Source organism: Ambystoma mexicanum, chromosome 4p (genome assembly GCF_040938575.1).
Source record: "Ambystoma mexicanum isolate Mex_15411 chromosome 4p, UKY_AmexF1_1, whole genome shotgun sequence".
Classification (NCBI taxonomy): Eukaryota; Metazoa; Chordata; class Amphibia; order Caudata; family Ambystomatidae; genus Ambystoma; species Ambystoma mexicanum.
Window position 1 is genome coordinate 912082123 of NC_090927.1, and position 15896 is coordinate 912098018.

The following is a 15896-nucleotide window of genomic DNA, read 5'->3' on the forward strand; positions in this document are numbered from 1 at the left end:
AATGCTCCCCGTACGGACGCCGTGAGATACATGGGGGCCTTCATAGGTTCCTCTGGCAGGGGAAAAAGGCAAGAATTCCCAGAGCAACCCTGATTTTACTAACAGATAAGGGGTTCGGGGTGGGCCTAACAGATGTGATGCTCTACCATAAGGCTGCCCAACTTAGAATTCTAATTCCCCACCTCAGGTCCCAACCAGACCACCAATAGCTGGCCTTGTACAACTTTCACCTGCACCCTGCTACGGTAGGGGAATGGTTGTGGATGCCGAGGAATAAGTTGCCACAAAGAATCCAGGAGCACTTTATCTTGGGGACATTATGGGACATCTGGAGACAAGGGGCGGAAATGAAGGGAATTACCACATGGCACCTCTGGGTACCGGAGTAAGAGATGCCCTACCCAATCCAGGAAGATTTCAGAAATGGTATGAGGCCGGTCTTGAGAGGATAGGAGAACTCTTCAGGGAGTGCACTTTCATTAACATAACGGACCTGGAGGGGCCCTTGGGCAAAAGTAGACGCTCAGCATTCTTGTTCTTACAGCTAACAGGGGTCCTCATGGCGCAGAGCATTAAGTAAAAGACAAGGAGATCTCACTCCCTTCAAATCGTTGAACAGGGGTACTGAAATGAGAGGGTTGATATCTACCATGTATGGGGCCTTTGCTGGGTGGGGGGTGGGACCACGGAGAACCTGATATGGCGGTGGGCAAGAGACTTTGGGGTGGAGGTAGACGAAGTCTTCTGGAGCAGACTGTGCAGGGGGGTTTCCACGACATCACTATCAGCCAGTACACACAGCACTCGTCAAGCTCCTCCATAGGTGGCAATTTGACCTGGTCCGACTGTCAAAAATGTTCCCTCCTGCAAGTCAGGGCTGCCCCAGGATACAGGTCTTCTGGGATGAGGTCATTGGGTGGATCAGGGACCTAGATGGTATAGCTAGAACTAACTCACCCCTGTTGGTCTTGTTTGGGTTAGAGGAGGTCGCGGGAGACTATTCTGGTCTCCCAAGATGGCAGCAGCCTTACTGCTAGCCTCTAGGGCCTGCATTGTCACCAAATGGAAAAATGAACACCCACCCAGCATCAGGGAATGATCCAACCTAGCCAAAAACATCTATAGCATGGAAAGAATCACACCAGGGCTTCACGGAAGGGCTGGACTAATGGAAATAGACTGGCTCCCCTTTATTGAACGTTATATGTAGCCGGACCCGTGGGCAGGTTGGCCTGTGGTGGTGCTCCCTAGGCAGGAGGTCCAAGATTGAGGGGGTGAAATGTGGGTGACCTGAGCGGAGGGGCCCGCTGTTCAGAGTGCCTTCACAGTAGGGGGAGGGGGAAACAAGGGGCTGATGGGTGGATGCGTTCACCTGACAGGGGTCCCAGAACTTGCTCAGAGAGGGCGGAAGCAGTACCAGGGGCAAGGATGGGGTGTGGGGAGGGTGGCGGGGGGAATACCAGGGAGTTTGTTGGGGGAGTTTTAATTTGGAATGATGTAATGTTGCAATGTCATACTCTTCTGCAAAATAAAATAAAACCAAATGTGAAATAAACAGTGCTCTATTGACTGAGTAGGCTACCACTTTCTCTCATAGTTCCTTGTCAACCTTCCCTGAGTATTCACCTCCTCTGTAAACGACCCATTTATAGGGGGTTTAGGTTTCTCAGATACCACCTTAGAGGGAGTTATTTCATTAATCCATTCCGAAAGGTGGTTGTCTAGATTTTATGGGATGTTTGGAGGTGTCTTGTCATCTACATTTTTTAAGAGATCTGCTGGAAAAGGGGTGAAGGAGCTGCTGATAAATAATGTCCAATCACTTGTAATGGTCAAAAATGGATTCAGCCTTGTTGTGGGTGGAGTTGAGGCTTCTAATTTAACAAACGGAACCAAAATGGTCAGTCCAGTTTAGGGTAAGCAGGTTTCTGATCACATAATTCTTTAGCCTGAGAAAATCTTTTAAAGAATATTTGAAGGGCACTGCATGGAATCTGGAAGTTTGGAGTTTCTAAGCTTGAATACAAGAGTGTGGCAGGTTTGGTAGCCCTATCTCCAGAGTTGAAGAAAAAAAAAACGCATTGCAAGAGGTTTGTAATGGGAACATATTGTCCATACAGGATTTGTTTAATTATGGAGGGGCTTGGAGAGGCCAAAGCCTAGGATGGTGCATGGGCAGTGGGGACAAATGTGTACACAGAGCACAAAGTCTTGATGGAAAATGCTGCTTGCAGCAGCTTAGGCCAGACCATGAGTAAGATGAGTGACAAACGGGTTTACCAGCGAGCAGTGTATTGACCACTAGGGGTTCATTGTGGGGCACAAGAAACCAGAGTGGATGCTATCTGAGCTATTTAGCCACAATGCCTCCCCGCTGAGGGTACAGACGTGGTCCCCAATGTTGAGCTTCAAAATAGATATGTAAATTGTTCCATTTTAAGTGTAGTTGTGGGAGGCAGCTGACTAACTGATTCATGGAATTATTTGCACGTAAAACACAGATTTGCGCTCCATTCTGCCCGAAAATCCCCATACCCCAAACAGGGATTTTCGGGCAGAATGGCACGCAAATCTGCATTTTACATGCAGATATTTCCATGAATCAGGCTGTATATTTTTTATTTTCATAAATGGCCCTACTAATCCATTTTCATGATGGTATGCTGAGGTGGAAGTAGACAGCGGACTGATGACACTCTGCACACCTTCTGCCTCTGTTGCTGTACATTACTACACAGATTAGTGAGGGGTGCCGAAGCCGAGAGCATTTTATTTACTGCATGAGCTATGGACATCCATGAGCCAGGAACATAGCAAAGTTGCAGCCATGATACGAGATGATGCAGCGTAAGCAGCCATTTTTGGGAGGTGGAGCAGTCATGAGGCAATTTGTTGGCATGTGCTCATAAGGGGGTACAAATGTTACATCAGGCTCTGTTCAGAGCACAGGTAGGTCCAGTTGTCAGCTCAGCGTCTGGCAAACACGGAATGGAGCTGCTCAGTAGGGAGCTGCCCTTAGCCTCTGGCCCTTCGCCGAGGACTGCCCTGGCAAGGCTGCCCTGGTCCCTCTGTTAAGAGGATGGCCTCCACGGAGGTGAGCCAATCACAGTGGAGGGGGGTTGGAAGGAGTGGGAAGCAGCTAGAGGCAGGGGTGGGCAAGAGGAGAAAAGGGTGGCAGAAAGGTAGAGGCAAAATCAGTAAAGAGAGAGAAGAGAAAAAGCAGCAAAAAAGCAGAGGGAACATCAATAAAGAGAGAGAGAAGAGAAAAAAGCAGCAGAAAGGCAGAGGGAAAATCAGTAAAGAGAAGAGAAAGCGACAAAGAGCGAAGTTTGAAACTAAAGTAATTACTGCCTACTTAGGCCTTTTGGGTGGTTGAGCTGGGGTTGGTGAGGGAGTCGTAGTGAGGGAGCAGAGCTGAGCTAGGGTGGGTGAGATGGGGTGGAATAAGTGGACAGAGGTAGGCAGGAGTGTGTGATGGTAAGTGGGTGGAGGTTGGCAGGTGTGGAATAGTGTGGGTGGGGGTAGGCAAAGGTGAGTTAGAGTGGGAATAGGCTGGCCTGTGCTAGGGAGGGTGGTGCACTTTTGGTTGTGAGCAGGGGTGAGTTGGGGGGGTTGTGGGCACTGTTAAGCTAGGGTGGGTGGTTGAGGTATGCAGGTGTGCCGTTTGTGGGTGTCAGGAGACATAGGTGATGTGATCTAGGGTCAGTGTCAGAAGGCAGGGATGAACTATGTGATCAGGGGTGACCTAAGGTCGGTAGGAGTGAGCTAAATGGAAGATATCTGGGTTACGTGGAAGGGGTGGGCTAGAGACGGTGGGAGTGAAGATGGCTGGGTTGGCAAGAGGAGGGCTAGTGTTGGTTGGGATGAGCTGGGGAGCGCTAAAATAGGAGGGGGATGAGCAGGGGTGGGAAGTGTGAGCGAGTGATGGGTGGGTTGGTGTACAGACAGACATAGGTGTGGCAGGAGTGAGCTAGTGAGAGTCTGTTGTAGGTGGCATGAAAGGTGATTGGGGATAGGTGGGGTAAGCTACGGTCGGTTGGGAAAGGCAAGGGGGAGTTAGGCTGGGTGGGTTTGTAGGCAGGGCTGAGCTATGTATGAAGGTGTGAGCAAGGAAGATTGTATACACAGGTGCACTGAAAACGTGCTTATGTGTAACATGGGGTTATTGCTGATCTTGACATCCTTCCAGTGTTAGTCCGAAAATAGCAATGAACCTGCAGTAATCCGACAAGAAAACATCCCACCAGGAAGTGCCTGACATGGACTGCAGAAATTGATAGAAAAAGATTTGGTAGACAACAAGAAATAGAGATACAGTATAACAGGGAACGGCCGAGACAACAGCTGAAGAGTGCATCTAACAGGAGATAGTGAGATTGTGCCAGAAAGGGAGCTACGGAGTCAGGTGATATACCTGCTTGTTGAACCCCCAGAGAATGCCCAAACTGTCAATATGCTCACCCATGCCGTTAGCTCAGCTGGAGGCCCAACAGCAGTGTGACGCATTGCAGCCCCAATGCACTGCCGGTGTGTGCCATGCTTCACAGGCGTAGGATTTCAATGACTCCTGCCCTAGACCCCAATCAGCTCTGCCGAGTCACTATCAACAGCTAGGCACGAGGAGCCTCTGGTGAAGGAGCACCTCCTAATGATGCAATCACGTTTGATGAGTGTTCGACACACTAAGCCGATGGCTGTCTCACCTCATAGAGGTGGCCCGAGTGGCATGCCTTTCCCCTTCTGTAATGGCTTGGCAGGCGAAGAACAATGGTCTGGGGGGTTTCCCAGAACAATGCCAGATGGTAAGATTAATTCAAAACCTTCCAGCCATCACCTCTTTTGTTTTGTTATTGCTTGAATTAGAGCCAACAGGACAAAAAAAGCTTTTCTGAACCAAACGGAAGCACAGCTGCATCAGGAAGTTTGAGCTTTGCACGCATACTTGTTCCCAGACAGAGAAGCAAATCGACAAGGGGATGAGGGGGAGGCACAGGGGGTTGGAGAGGGAGCTAAGCATCCAATGAAAGGGCATTATAATTGTGTGCTACGTGTGCTCCACCAGTCACCGACTCAAAGCAGAATGAGTGCCATACACAAGGCCAGCGTACAGCGCAAACTATCCTTCCTACATCCAAAGTCCCGATTGGCACACATTTAGGAAAACCCCTCATTGGTTGATATGCCAGCAAAAAACGAAATACAATCGTTGCCGCAGTTAATGCTTCACCAAGCACTGCCGGTTGCCATGCCAAATATTCTGCTTTTCGATAGCTTTCCCCTTCTTTCTTCTCTCGAGCATTGTTTTGGCCACACGGGGGCACTGCGATATGCACCAAAAACAAAAAGAGCAGATTTTGTTTTAACTACACATGACAGTGTCAGCCTCTCACCAGTATAACTTTGTATTCACGAGTCATAAATTGTAAAGTGTGGTTCTGGTGGTTTCTACTGACAAACTATGATGAAACAGAGTTACACATATTTAAATTAGTGTTGTTAAAAAAAAAAATACACCAACCACTATAGAAAAAACAATGTGATTATTATGGTTCTTGCCTTGTCCTGATTGTTTTTAATAACAATGTATGTTATTATATGCACTTGATGAGATTCGACCGGCACTCTTAACAATTAAATGCTGCGTTAGGCAGATTTCTCCTTTTGCTTAGAGTGAACAAATTACTAGTTCTGGCATCCATTTGCCCAGAACTTAATATTGCTAGAGAAGATAGGACTTGTCTATGCGGTATTGAGGGGAAAATGGAAACAGCTTGCCATGTTTTCACAGAATGCCGCGATCTTTTGTCATGAAACTCGACAGCATTAAATTCGACTAATGTTGGTGCTACTGTTTGAACATGGATAACAAATAATTGAATATAGCACCGTGTGGATTGTTGTGACGACCAAAGGGAAACTTGTTGAATTCTGGATTTTTTGTTGTTGTGATTTTATCCTTTTAGTGATCTGATGTATTTATCTGATCTTTATATATGAAATGTATGTGATATTAGATTGTTTTTTATGGTGATGTGAAAGTTATATGTAATATAACTTAACCATTTTTTGGTTAACAATTTAGCAACCACAGTTCGAAGTGCAGCTTTGCCCCATGTCAGAGGTGAGCATTTAACACGTGAGCTACCCACCCGTTTTGAAAAAATATGAATGTTTCTGTGCTCCGCCATATAAGTAGCACTTAAAAATTGTACTTCTGTAAAATGGTATACTAACATTAATCAAATGTGTATACAAATTTGTAAATTTGCTTCCACAGACCTATATATAGCATTCCCATGAACCCTCTAAATGTCAGTGTGCACAGTGCAATGCCGTAGGCCTAAACCTAATCCCTAAACTGACTTCTGCCAGACGACAGATACAGTCTTGCACCCAACAAGACCCACGCGACCACAAGGCTGAGGCAGCGCTTTCAGATCCTCGCCATCTTAGGTAAGCCCAGTTGGGCTGCATTCTGATTAATGCTGATGTGTTTGGCATGATGCGGGCACCGCAACGGGGTGCATAAAATTTCACCTAATTTGACTTGTGTAGCTGCAGGCGAAATGTATGTTTGGGTTTCGCCCCTGATGTTCCTGGCTGCACAGAAATTGGCCATGTAGCCCAGTTTGGCTGTTCTTTTCTGCTGGGGCCTTTACCTTCTATCATGGCCACCGCCATTATCGGCCGAACAGTGCCTGGTCTGCCTGCCCTAATGCTGCTGTGATTGACCCACTCATTACCCTAAAAGCCAATACAGGGTGCTGGCAGGCTAAGCTGGCCCCCAACAACTAAGGTTCCTCTCTGTTCCTGTCCGGGCCTTGTAGAGCTCGGAAGGCCCTCACACCCCCAACTCTTCCTCCGCAGCACCTTCCACCTCATGCAATCAATCCCCCAGCATGCAGCCAGCTACTCCAAGAACTGGCTACTCTCCTGGAGCCTTGTTCTCCCGTTGCAGAGCACTTGTGAGTTATGTTCTGACTACCTGAGGCCTATTCACTAACTCTCTAATGTTGATTCGAGCCGTGCCAAAGCCAAATGTTCTACTTTCGCGTCGATGCCTTCTATACCTCCTTCCTATTGCATTTATGTGCTGTATGGGCAATTTCGAATCCAGGTGTGTTTAACAACTGTTCCACCCACCCCCCACTTTGCATTACATTTGTGTGCTGTTTGGGCAATTTCGAATCTAGGTATGTTTAACAACTGTTCACCCTTCCACGTTTGCATTACATTTGTATGCTGTTTGGGCAATTTCGAATCTAGGTGGTTTTAACAACTGTTCACTCATCCCACACCTTTGCATTACGTTTGTGTGCTGTTTGGGCAATTTCAAATTGTGGTGTGTTTAACAACTGTTCAACACCCCCACTTTTGCATTACATTTGTGTGCTGTTTGGGCAATTTCGAGTCCAGGTGTGTTTAACAACTGTACACACCCAATATTCTACCCAATTGTTTCTACTACATTTGCTTCCTCTCCTTTTTTGGCTAATAGGCCGCCTGGTGAGTTTGAGTTTGTGCCGTGCAGTCTCTCCTGTCTTTTTCTCCCCGCCATCCCTACAGCACTCACTATGTCCCCTATCTATTCTAACTGCTTTACTATCAACTGTCCTCCTACTCTCACAAAGTCTGGAAGGAAAAAGTTTTTAAAAAGAGTTCCTGACCACCAACCCTGGTCTACCCATTGCAGACGCCTAGGTCAGCGCAACTTCCATACAGATTGTCACTGATATCCTCTTCTCTGGATCACTCATCTTATCTCTACTTTCCCTCCTGTCCTATCCTCAACCCATTAATGGTGGCACCAGATGGAAAGCACTTCTGGCCGGCTTCTCATCATTCAGGTCTATCATTAATATCTATTGCAATGGCACTATTATGGCTCAAGTTCCTCAACCCAACCTCCTTCTCTTTGACCAGCACCTGCTGTCCCTCATCAACTTCCTTCCTGCACCTGCTACTCCTTCCTCCTCTCTCCCTGTCCCTCTTCCCCCTCCTCCGACTAGTGTAGCACACCCCTGTACCCCTCCTCAGAAAACCTTCAAAGACAGAGACCTGCTTCATCTTGCCACGCTTAATGCTTGCTCTGCTATCACGCTGCTAACATCTGCCTTCTTCTTGAAGTCTTTGACCTCGATATCCCCGCTCATACAAATGTGGTTTGATGCCAGCTCAGTCACTGCTTTTGACTCCCTTCTCCCGGATGGCTACAATATCATCTCTACTTCTTGCCCTAACCGTTCGGGTGGTGGGGTTGCCCTGATCTTCCCTGAGTGGGTCCATTCTTCCCTCGTACCCACCGAGCCATACTCCTTCGAGAGCCTGGTCTGCAAAGTGGCCATCTCTCTCATCTCCTCCCTGACCATTGCCACAATCTATAGGCCACCTGGCTCTATCACCCTGTTTGTCTCTGAATGGGCAGACGTCTCCTCTCTCCTGACATCTTCCTCTAAGCTTCTTCTTCTGGGTGACTTCAACATCCACCTTGACTCCTCAAGCACAGCATTCACTCTCTTCCGTGGTCTCTGCACCTCACTCTCCCTCTCCATTCTCCCCTCTGGTCCTACCCACTCGGCTGGATACACTCTGATGCTTTTATCCACACAGATCTTTCGCTCTCTGCCAACTGTGCTCTCCTGGTCAGACCACTCCCTCCTCTCCTACCACCTGGGTCTTCTGACCGCAACTTCCCCAGCCCTGCCAACCTCATTCACGGACATCCGCCCCGATGAAAGGAGTGTCATTTGCTGCCTTTGCATCCACCTTCATCCCACACTCTCCTCCCACTGCAGACTCTACTCTCAGCAACCTCCATGTCGCCATCTCTAACACTCTCTACATTCTTGCCCCAGTCACGAGAATCCGTTTGAAACATGCCAACAAGCGTAACACGTGGTACGACTCCGACCAAGCAGACCTGAAGCGCAAGTGCAGAGCTGCGGAACAGAAGTGGCAGACCACAGGGTCATCCTCTGACAAACTGGCCTGTCGCCTTCTCCAAAGGCAATGTCGTCTCACCATTAGTTCTAAGAAGAGGGCCCACATCCAGGCCTGTGTCTCTGGAGCATCCAACAACACGGCTGAACTCTAAAATCTGCAAGGAACTAGCCAATCCTTATGCAGTCTCCACCTCGCCTCTTCCCTCTCAGGCCCTATGTACTGCACTGGCCACCCACTTCATTGAAAAAAACTCAGGACATCCTGGAGCACACCTCCCTTTCTCCCCGCCCCCCTCCCATCGCCTTGGCCTCCAAACCTCCCTCAGCATTTCGCTTCTCCTTCGCTCGAACCTCATCGGACAGGGTCACTAGGCTTGTCTGCTCTAAGAAGGTCGGCTCCAAACAGGTCTCCCCCTGCTCTTCCAGAACAATTAAGGACAGCATCAGCTCCCTTGCCCCTGCACTTGCTGATTCCTGCAATCACTCTCTTGCTACTGGGTCTTTCCCCTCTTCCCTCAAGCACTCTCATGTGCGCCACCTCCTGAAAAAGCATTCTGCCGAACCCTCGTGTCGGGAAACTCCTGGACAAGCTTGTCCTCCCCCAACTGGCCCAGCATACTGAGCTCGGTGGTTGCCTACATGACCAGCAATCTGGATTCTGAGCATCCATGGGCACAAAAAGTGCTCTTTTGAACAGCCATGAAGAACTGCTGGTATTTCTTGACAACTCTCCCGCTGTCCTCATTCTACTCAATCTTTCCTCTGCATTTGATATGGTCAACCACTCCATACTCATAAAACACTCCATGATACCCTTGGTATCTCGGAAAGGGCACTGTACTGGCTAACCTCCTTCCACACTGACCATCCCTCTGAGGTCATCCTCTGAGGTCATCCTGGGATCTTTCTCCTCTCCTACCTTTATCTCCACCTGTGGCGTTCCCTAGGGCGGCTTTAACCTCTCATCCTGGCTCTTTAAATTCTATCTCAGTATACAGTGTTAATAACGAATTAACAATAACTAATGTATTTTATAACGAAACATTAATAACGACAAAAAGTCAAATGTTATGTTAAATGTATATGAGGGGGTGGAGTAAGGGATTCAAACTGGTGGGTACGGTGTTGGTGTGGGGTAATAAAGATAGTGAAACGGGGGTGGAAAAAATGAAAAGTAGACATTTTTTCACTGTTTTAAATTTGTTATAAAATGTTTTGTTCTTTTTTAATTCGTTATTAACACATGGAACCATCTATCTTGCTCCGCTTGCTCACCTTATCTCCACTGTCCTCCCCCCACTTTCGGTGTTATGCAGATGACAGCCAGCTCTTCTTCAAACTTCCCTCTGATGCTATCCCTACTTCCTCCACCATTCCCGACTGCCTATCTGCTATCCAATCCTGGTGTGCCTCCAATGATCTCCGTCTCAATGCCAGCATGAATGAGATACTTCCTATTGGGACTCCCACTCCCTCTTGCCACCCTTCACTCTGGCCACCCTCTATGGGCTCCCCACCTTCTCCTGCATCTGAAACCAGAAACCTTGGAGTTATCTTCGACTCCTCTCCTTTCTCCCTCACATCTTGGACCTTGCCATGAAGGCCTCCTTTCAACTCCACCTCCTCAGAAATATCCTTCCCGTTCTCAGTTTTCCCCAGAAGCTCAATGTCTCAAGAGCTCTGGTACTCTCTAGGCCAGACTACTGCAACAGCCTCTTCCTCAATCTACTCTTCCTCTCTCCGCCCACTGTCCAGAATAGGGTTGCAAGTCTTATCCTTGGCCTCAAGTCCAGGGACCGCATCTCTCCAGCCCTAAAATCCCTCCACTGGCTCCTGGTCACTGCAATGATCAAATTCAAATCCCTCTGCACCATCCATAAGGCTGTTTGGGACCGAGGACCATTCTATCTACAACTTGCTCTCACCAAATACTTTCATTCCAGATCTTTAGGCTCCTCCGGCTCCAACTCTCTGCATGTCAAGCACTTTTCTAGGATCCCTCCTCTGTGAACAGCCTCCCCCTTCCTCTCCGTCCTGAGCCGGATTTCCTCAAATTCCGGAAGCTCAAGACTTTCCTCTACAGCTCTTCCATCCCCCTCTCACTCCTGGGACCTTATGGGCCTCATTACAACCCAGGCGGTAAATTCCCTACTTTACCACCATGGTGTAAACTCTGTTTACACCATGGTGGATGGCGGATTTACCGCCCCATTCCAAGGTGAGTGGGGCGGTAAATCCCCATTTCCCATTTACCCTTCCCCATTCCCATTGTTGCCCCATAGGGCATAATGGGAGTGTGGAAGTCGCTAATTACGGCACTGTAAATTACGGTGCCGTAATTAGCACCAAGGCGGGTTAGCGCCTTGCATTTTAACGCCTGCTAAAAGCAGGCGTTAAAATGGTAATCAGGTGTTAAGGGTTAACGGCGCCAACGGCGCCGTTAAACCCTTAACGCCTGGGTTGTAATGAGGCCCTATGTGTCCATCTGGGTCTGGCCTTCCGAATGCCCAATCGCCTTAAGCCTTCCACCCATCCCATCCCTTGCCTTTGGGCACCCACTGGCTTGTGCTCTCACAGGCTAGCACTTATTATCGACAGTTGATCACCTTGTACCAAGCGATGTCTGCCAGCCACTTACTGCTGCACACAACTAACTCCTAGGCACAAGTAACCCCGCCCCCTTCCCCTTCTCTCTCTGCACTTGCAGAATGCTCACAAGGCATAGTAGGACCAGCCCCTTTATAAGCCCATTACAAATGCACAATAAATAAAATAAATGAAATGTAGGGAAATGGGGAATTTTTCAATAGCAAATTACCCAGATTTTTTTCCCTTACTTACTGTGCCAAGACTATACTTTTCGACAGCTGTTACCTATTCAACGTGCAAAATATGTAGATTAGTTAGACTATTGGAAGGGCGCGTGTCTGCAGAACGACGGTTGGTGGGACACCCATCGCACCTTAAGCGTTCTGACCGGTTCCGGAAGGTTCTCATAGGCCGCCCTCAGTCCCAGGGCAGCGGCCGCCCCCACCTCAGCGATTAGATTGTGCCCGCATGCGTGACCGATGCCAGGCAGAGCGTCGTACTCGCACAGGAAGCCAACAGTCAGCGGCCGGACTGCCGTCTCGCCCCCGCTCTGCCACTCGGCTCGGAAGGCAGTATCCATCTTAAAGTGAGGTTCTACGGCCCATCCATGTTCAGAGAAGAATTTTGTCATTGTGTCATGGGCCCTCCGCTCCTCGTATGCCAGCTCGGGGTGGCTCCAGATGTCGTCGCTCAGACGGCACAACCTTCCGGCGGCTGCATCTATGCACTCGGCCGCACACTGCTTGCAGGATCGTAAACGCGTAGTGGAGGTGGTCTGGGGCTGCTTTCTCGATTCCATGCCGGCCAGCCTGTTGACTGTGCCGCCCTCTGTCCTCCTGTGGCTTAACCGCTGGTCCGCTTCAAACGTAAAACGCGTCAGCAGTGTACGCACAGTAATTTCTACAGTTCAAACCGCAACCAATCTTCACTAACCAAGTCGGAATCGTGCGCACTTTAGGGCCAGGCACTTCCGTGGCGTCGGGTTCAGAGTCGCCTGACAGCCGGGAGTCTTATCCTGGCCAGCAAACGTCGCACAACCTTCTAGGAATCGTAGTCAACTGACTAGCAGAGCCGATTTCCTTTCCTGCAACCGAGCTTGCTAAGTGTGCACATGGCTCAGCGTGAACCCTCTCTTCAAGGTATTGCCTCACAAGCTCGTGAGTGTTTCGCAAACTGGATACCCACGTTGAAGTACAAGCCGTCCTGCGTGTTTTATTTTAGGCAGCAGTAAATAAACATGTGCCGTGCCAGAGAGGGGGGAGGGGGCATTTCAGTCAACGCGAAACCATTGGTATACATGTATTGTATTATGAACCACGCATATCATTGAACGAGATTTGTTGCCACTGATATGTTCTAGTTGATGTGCTCGCTCACTACAGCTGTTGCTGGAAGTAGTGAAAAACCCCACAGATGCTCACTTATAGTTGCCACTCAACCGTTCTGTAGGTTTAAATAAAAAAATATATGTTATGATTTTGTTCTTTTTTAACTTTTGCTGCCTGTACACATTTTTTCACAGAGACTTCAATTCAAGGAAATTCCAGGAGCCGTGGTAGTGACATCTTGCAGGTTAACAACCCATGAAGTGACCCCACATGACCTTTTAACTCGAAAACATCACTTATATGAACAAAAACTACACTTTGAATAACATTGCTAACATAAAAAGTTACCAATAGTATGTCAGTCCCTGGGCTTTTCTGTGTTGTGCACTGGCGCCTCCATTAATTGTGTCACCAACAGCAGAGATGCACTAGCAGGGACACCTGTTGTATGCTGATGTAAGGTGTTTCTGCTCTTAATTAGTTATGTATGAGGAGCACCTGTGGGGATATATGATTGAACTGCAACCTGTAGGTAACCATGAGAATGGGCATGCACCTTACTGCGCACATGCGTATGTAAATCCAGGGATATTAAATCGTATCCCTAACCTGGTGTAAACCTATGGCTCAGTGACTCCAGGCGGAACAAGTACCTGGGAGTCCCAAGTTCCTGAAAAACTAAATTCTCTGGGTACCTGTCTCACCAAGGGTGAGTCCTCCCAGTGCAATAGTGGTAAATAATACAAATTCACCAACTAGATTTGTATAACTTCAGCTAGGCTGACCTTTATGTTCATAAATATAAAATAAATACCTCATTAATATCAATAATATCACATTAGACCTGAAGAATCTTAAACTTAGAGCTGATTTGCTGTTTAACAATGCATTTTCATATATAAATCACAGTAAATAAGAATAGCCCCATCCATTAAATGTAGCCCAAGAATTCATTCCCAGGCCTCAGGGTAGCTGTAACGACTGGAGGGGGTATCTGTACTCATGCCCTCTCAATGGCAGAGTAGAAGCACACAGTGCCCCAACCAAGATTCTCTATATGGTAGAATGGACGAGCAACCAAGGCTTAAGCTCTCAAGATGTGATGCAGGCTGGTTCTTAAGTACAGTGTAGTTCCCAAGCCTCCCACAAAGGAATGTCCACACACTGTTATGTGCTAACACACTGGCCGATTCATGTAATTCTTCCCAAAAGTGTCGCACGCGGCTGGCGCACAGCGTGCCCGTGCGAATGTCTGCGCCAGCCGTGTGCGATAAAATCAATTTCCGCGCACAGCGCATTCATGGATTCCCACCTCCAAAAGCAGACGTGGCGCAGAGTGGCGCAGCGACCCTGCAGCAGCGCCAGTTACGCCCCCAAGAACGCCCTCGCGCAAGGAAAAGCCATCAAGATCGCAAAACCATTGCAAAGGGCTGCGCCTGCGAGAAGTATTACACGCGAATGGCCTGGGTGCGTGTATTTCAGGGGTGCGCGAGAAGTATTACACGCGAATGGCCTGGGTGCGTGTATTACAGGGGCTCGCGGGTGGATTCACACGCGATCGGGCCTGAGGGAGCGTGTGCGTGTATTCCAGGGGTGAGCGAGAAGTTCCACACGCGATTGGCCTGCGCGCGTGTATTTCAGGGGCTCGCGGGTGGTTTCACACGCGATCTGGCCTGGGGGAGGGTGTGCGTGTATTCCAGGGGTGCGCGAGAAGTTCCACACGCGATTGGCCTGTGCGCGTGTATTTCAGGGGCACGCGGGTGGTTTCACACGCGATCGGGCCTGGGGGAGCGTGTGCGTGTATTCCAGGGGTGCGCGAGAAGTTCCAGACGCGATTGGCCTGTGCGCGTGTATTTCAGGGTCTCGCGGGTGGTTTCACACGCGTTCGGGCCTGGGGGAGCGTGTGCGTGTATTCCAGGGGTGCGCGAGAAGTTCCACACGCGATTGGCCTGTGCGCGTGTATTTCAGAGGCTCGCGGGTGGTTTCACACGCGATCGGGCCTGGGGGAGCGTGTGCGTGTATTTCAGGGGCTCGCGGGTGGTTTCACACGCGATCGGGCCCGGGGGAGCGTGTGCGTGTATTCCAGGGGTGCGCGAGAAGTTCCACACGCGATTGGCCTGTGCGCGTGTATTTCAGGGGCTCGTGGGTGGTTTCACACGCGATCGGGCCTGGGGGAGCGTGTGCGTGTATTCCAGGGGTGCGCGAGAAGTTCCACACGCGATTGGCCTGTGCGCGTGTATTTCAGGGGCTCGCGGGTGGTTACACACGCGATCGGGCCTGGGGGAGCGCGTGCGTGTATTCCAGGGGTGCGCGAGAAGTTCCACACGCGATTGGCCTGTGCGCGTGTATTTCAGGGGCTCGCGGGTGGTTTCACACGCGCTCGGGCCTGGGGGAGCGTGTGCGTGTATTCCAGGGGTGCGCGAGAAGTCCCACACGCGATTGGCCTGGGCGCGTGTATTTCAGGGGCTCGCGGGTGGTTTCACACGCGATTGGGCTGGGTGCGGGTATTCCAGGGCTGCGCGGGAAGTTTTACACGCTCGCCTACAACACGTAATCATGGAAACGAACGTGGCCAATCCGGAAACACGTACGCCAGCAGGAAGTAGGCGTACGTCCACCCGCACAGCATAAAAGTGCACGCAAACAACAAACAACGTCAGACGCCAGGATGAACATACCGTTCCTAGCAGCAGTGGCCGTGGGATACCGCAGGAGGAGGAGGAGGATAGTCAGGGCCAGAATTTTTACACCCAGAACCAGCCTTTTTGGGATGCCTGATGACCATGTGTATGGGAGGTACAGGTTTCCACCTCACATAATACTCGACCTGGTCAGTGAGTGGGAGGATGACCTCACATCAACCACCCTGTGCTCCCAAGCACTCAGCCCCCTGGAGAAGGTCCTCAATGTACTGCACTTCCTGGCCACTGGATCATTTCAGCGGACAAGTGCCATAGTGGGGGGGGTGTCACAGGCCACGCAGTCACGCTGCCTACACCAGGTCTTGGCCATCATCACTGCACGCCCATCAGTCCGC

At 49.6% G+C, this 15896-nt stretch overlaps 1 protein-coding gene across 1 annotated transcript in view; it reads right to left on the minus strand.

Annotated features, from left to right (window-relative positions):
* Window positions 1-12614, minus strand: part of PM20D2 (peptidase M20 domain containing 2) — a 421619-nt gene extending 409005 nt beyond the window's left edge. The window contains exon 1 of the mRNA XM_069606510.1: window positions 11905-12614. Coding sequence (XP_069462611.1) covers window positions 11905-12330 — 426 coding nt within the window. The 5' untranslated portion in view covers window positions 12331-12614. The remainder of the gene's footprint in view (window positions 1-11904) is intronic.
* Window positions 12615-15896: the final 3282 nt, after the last annotated feature.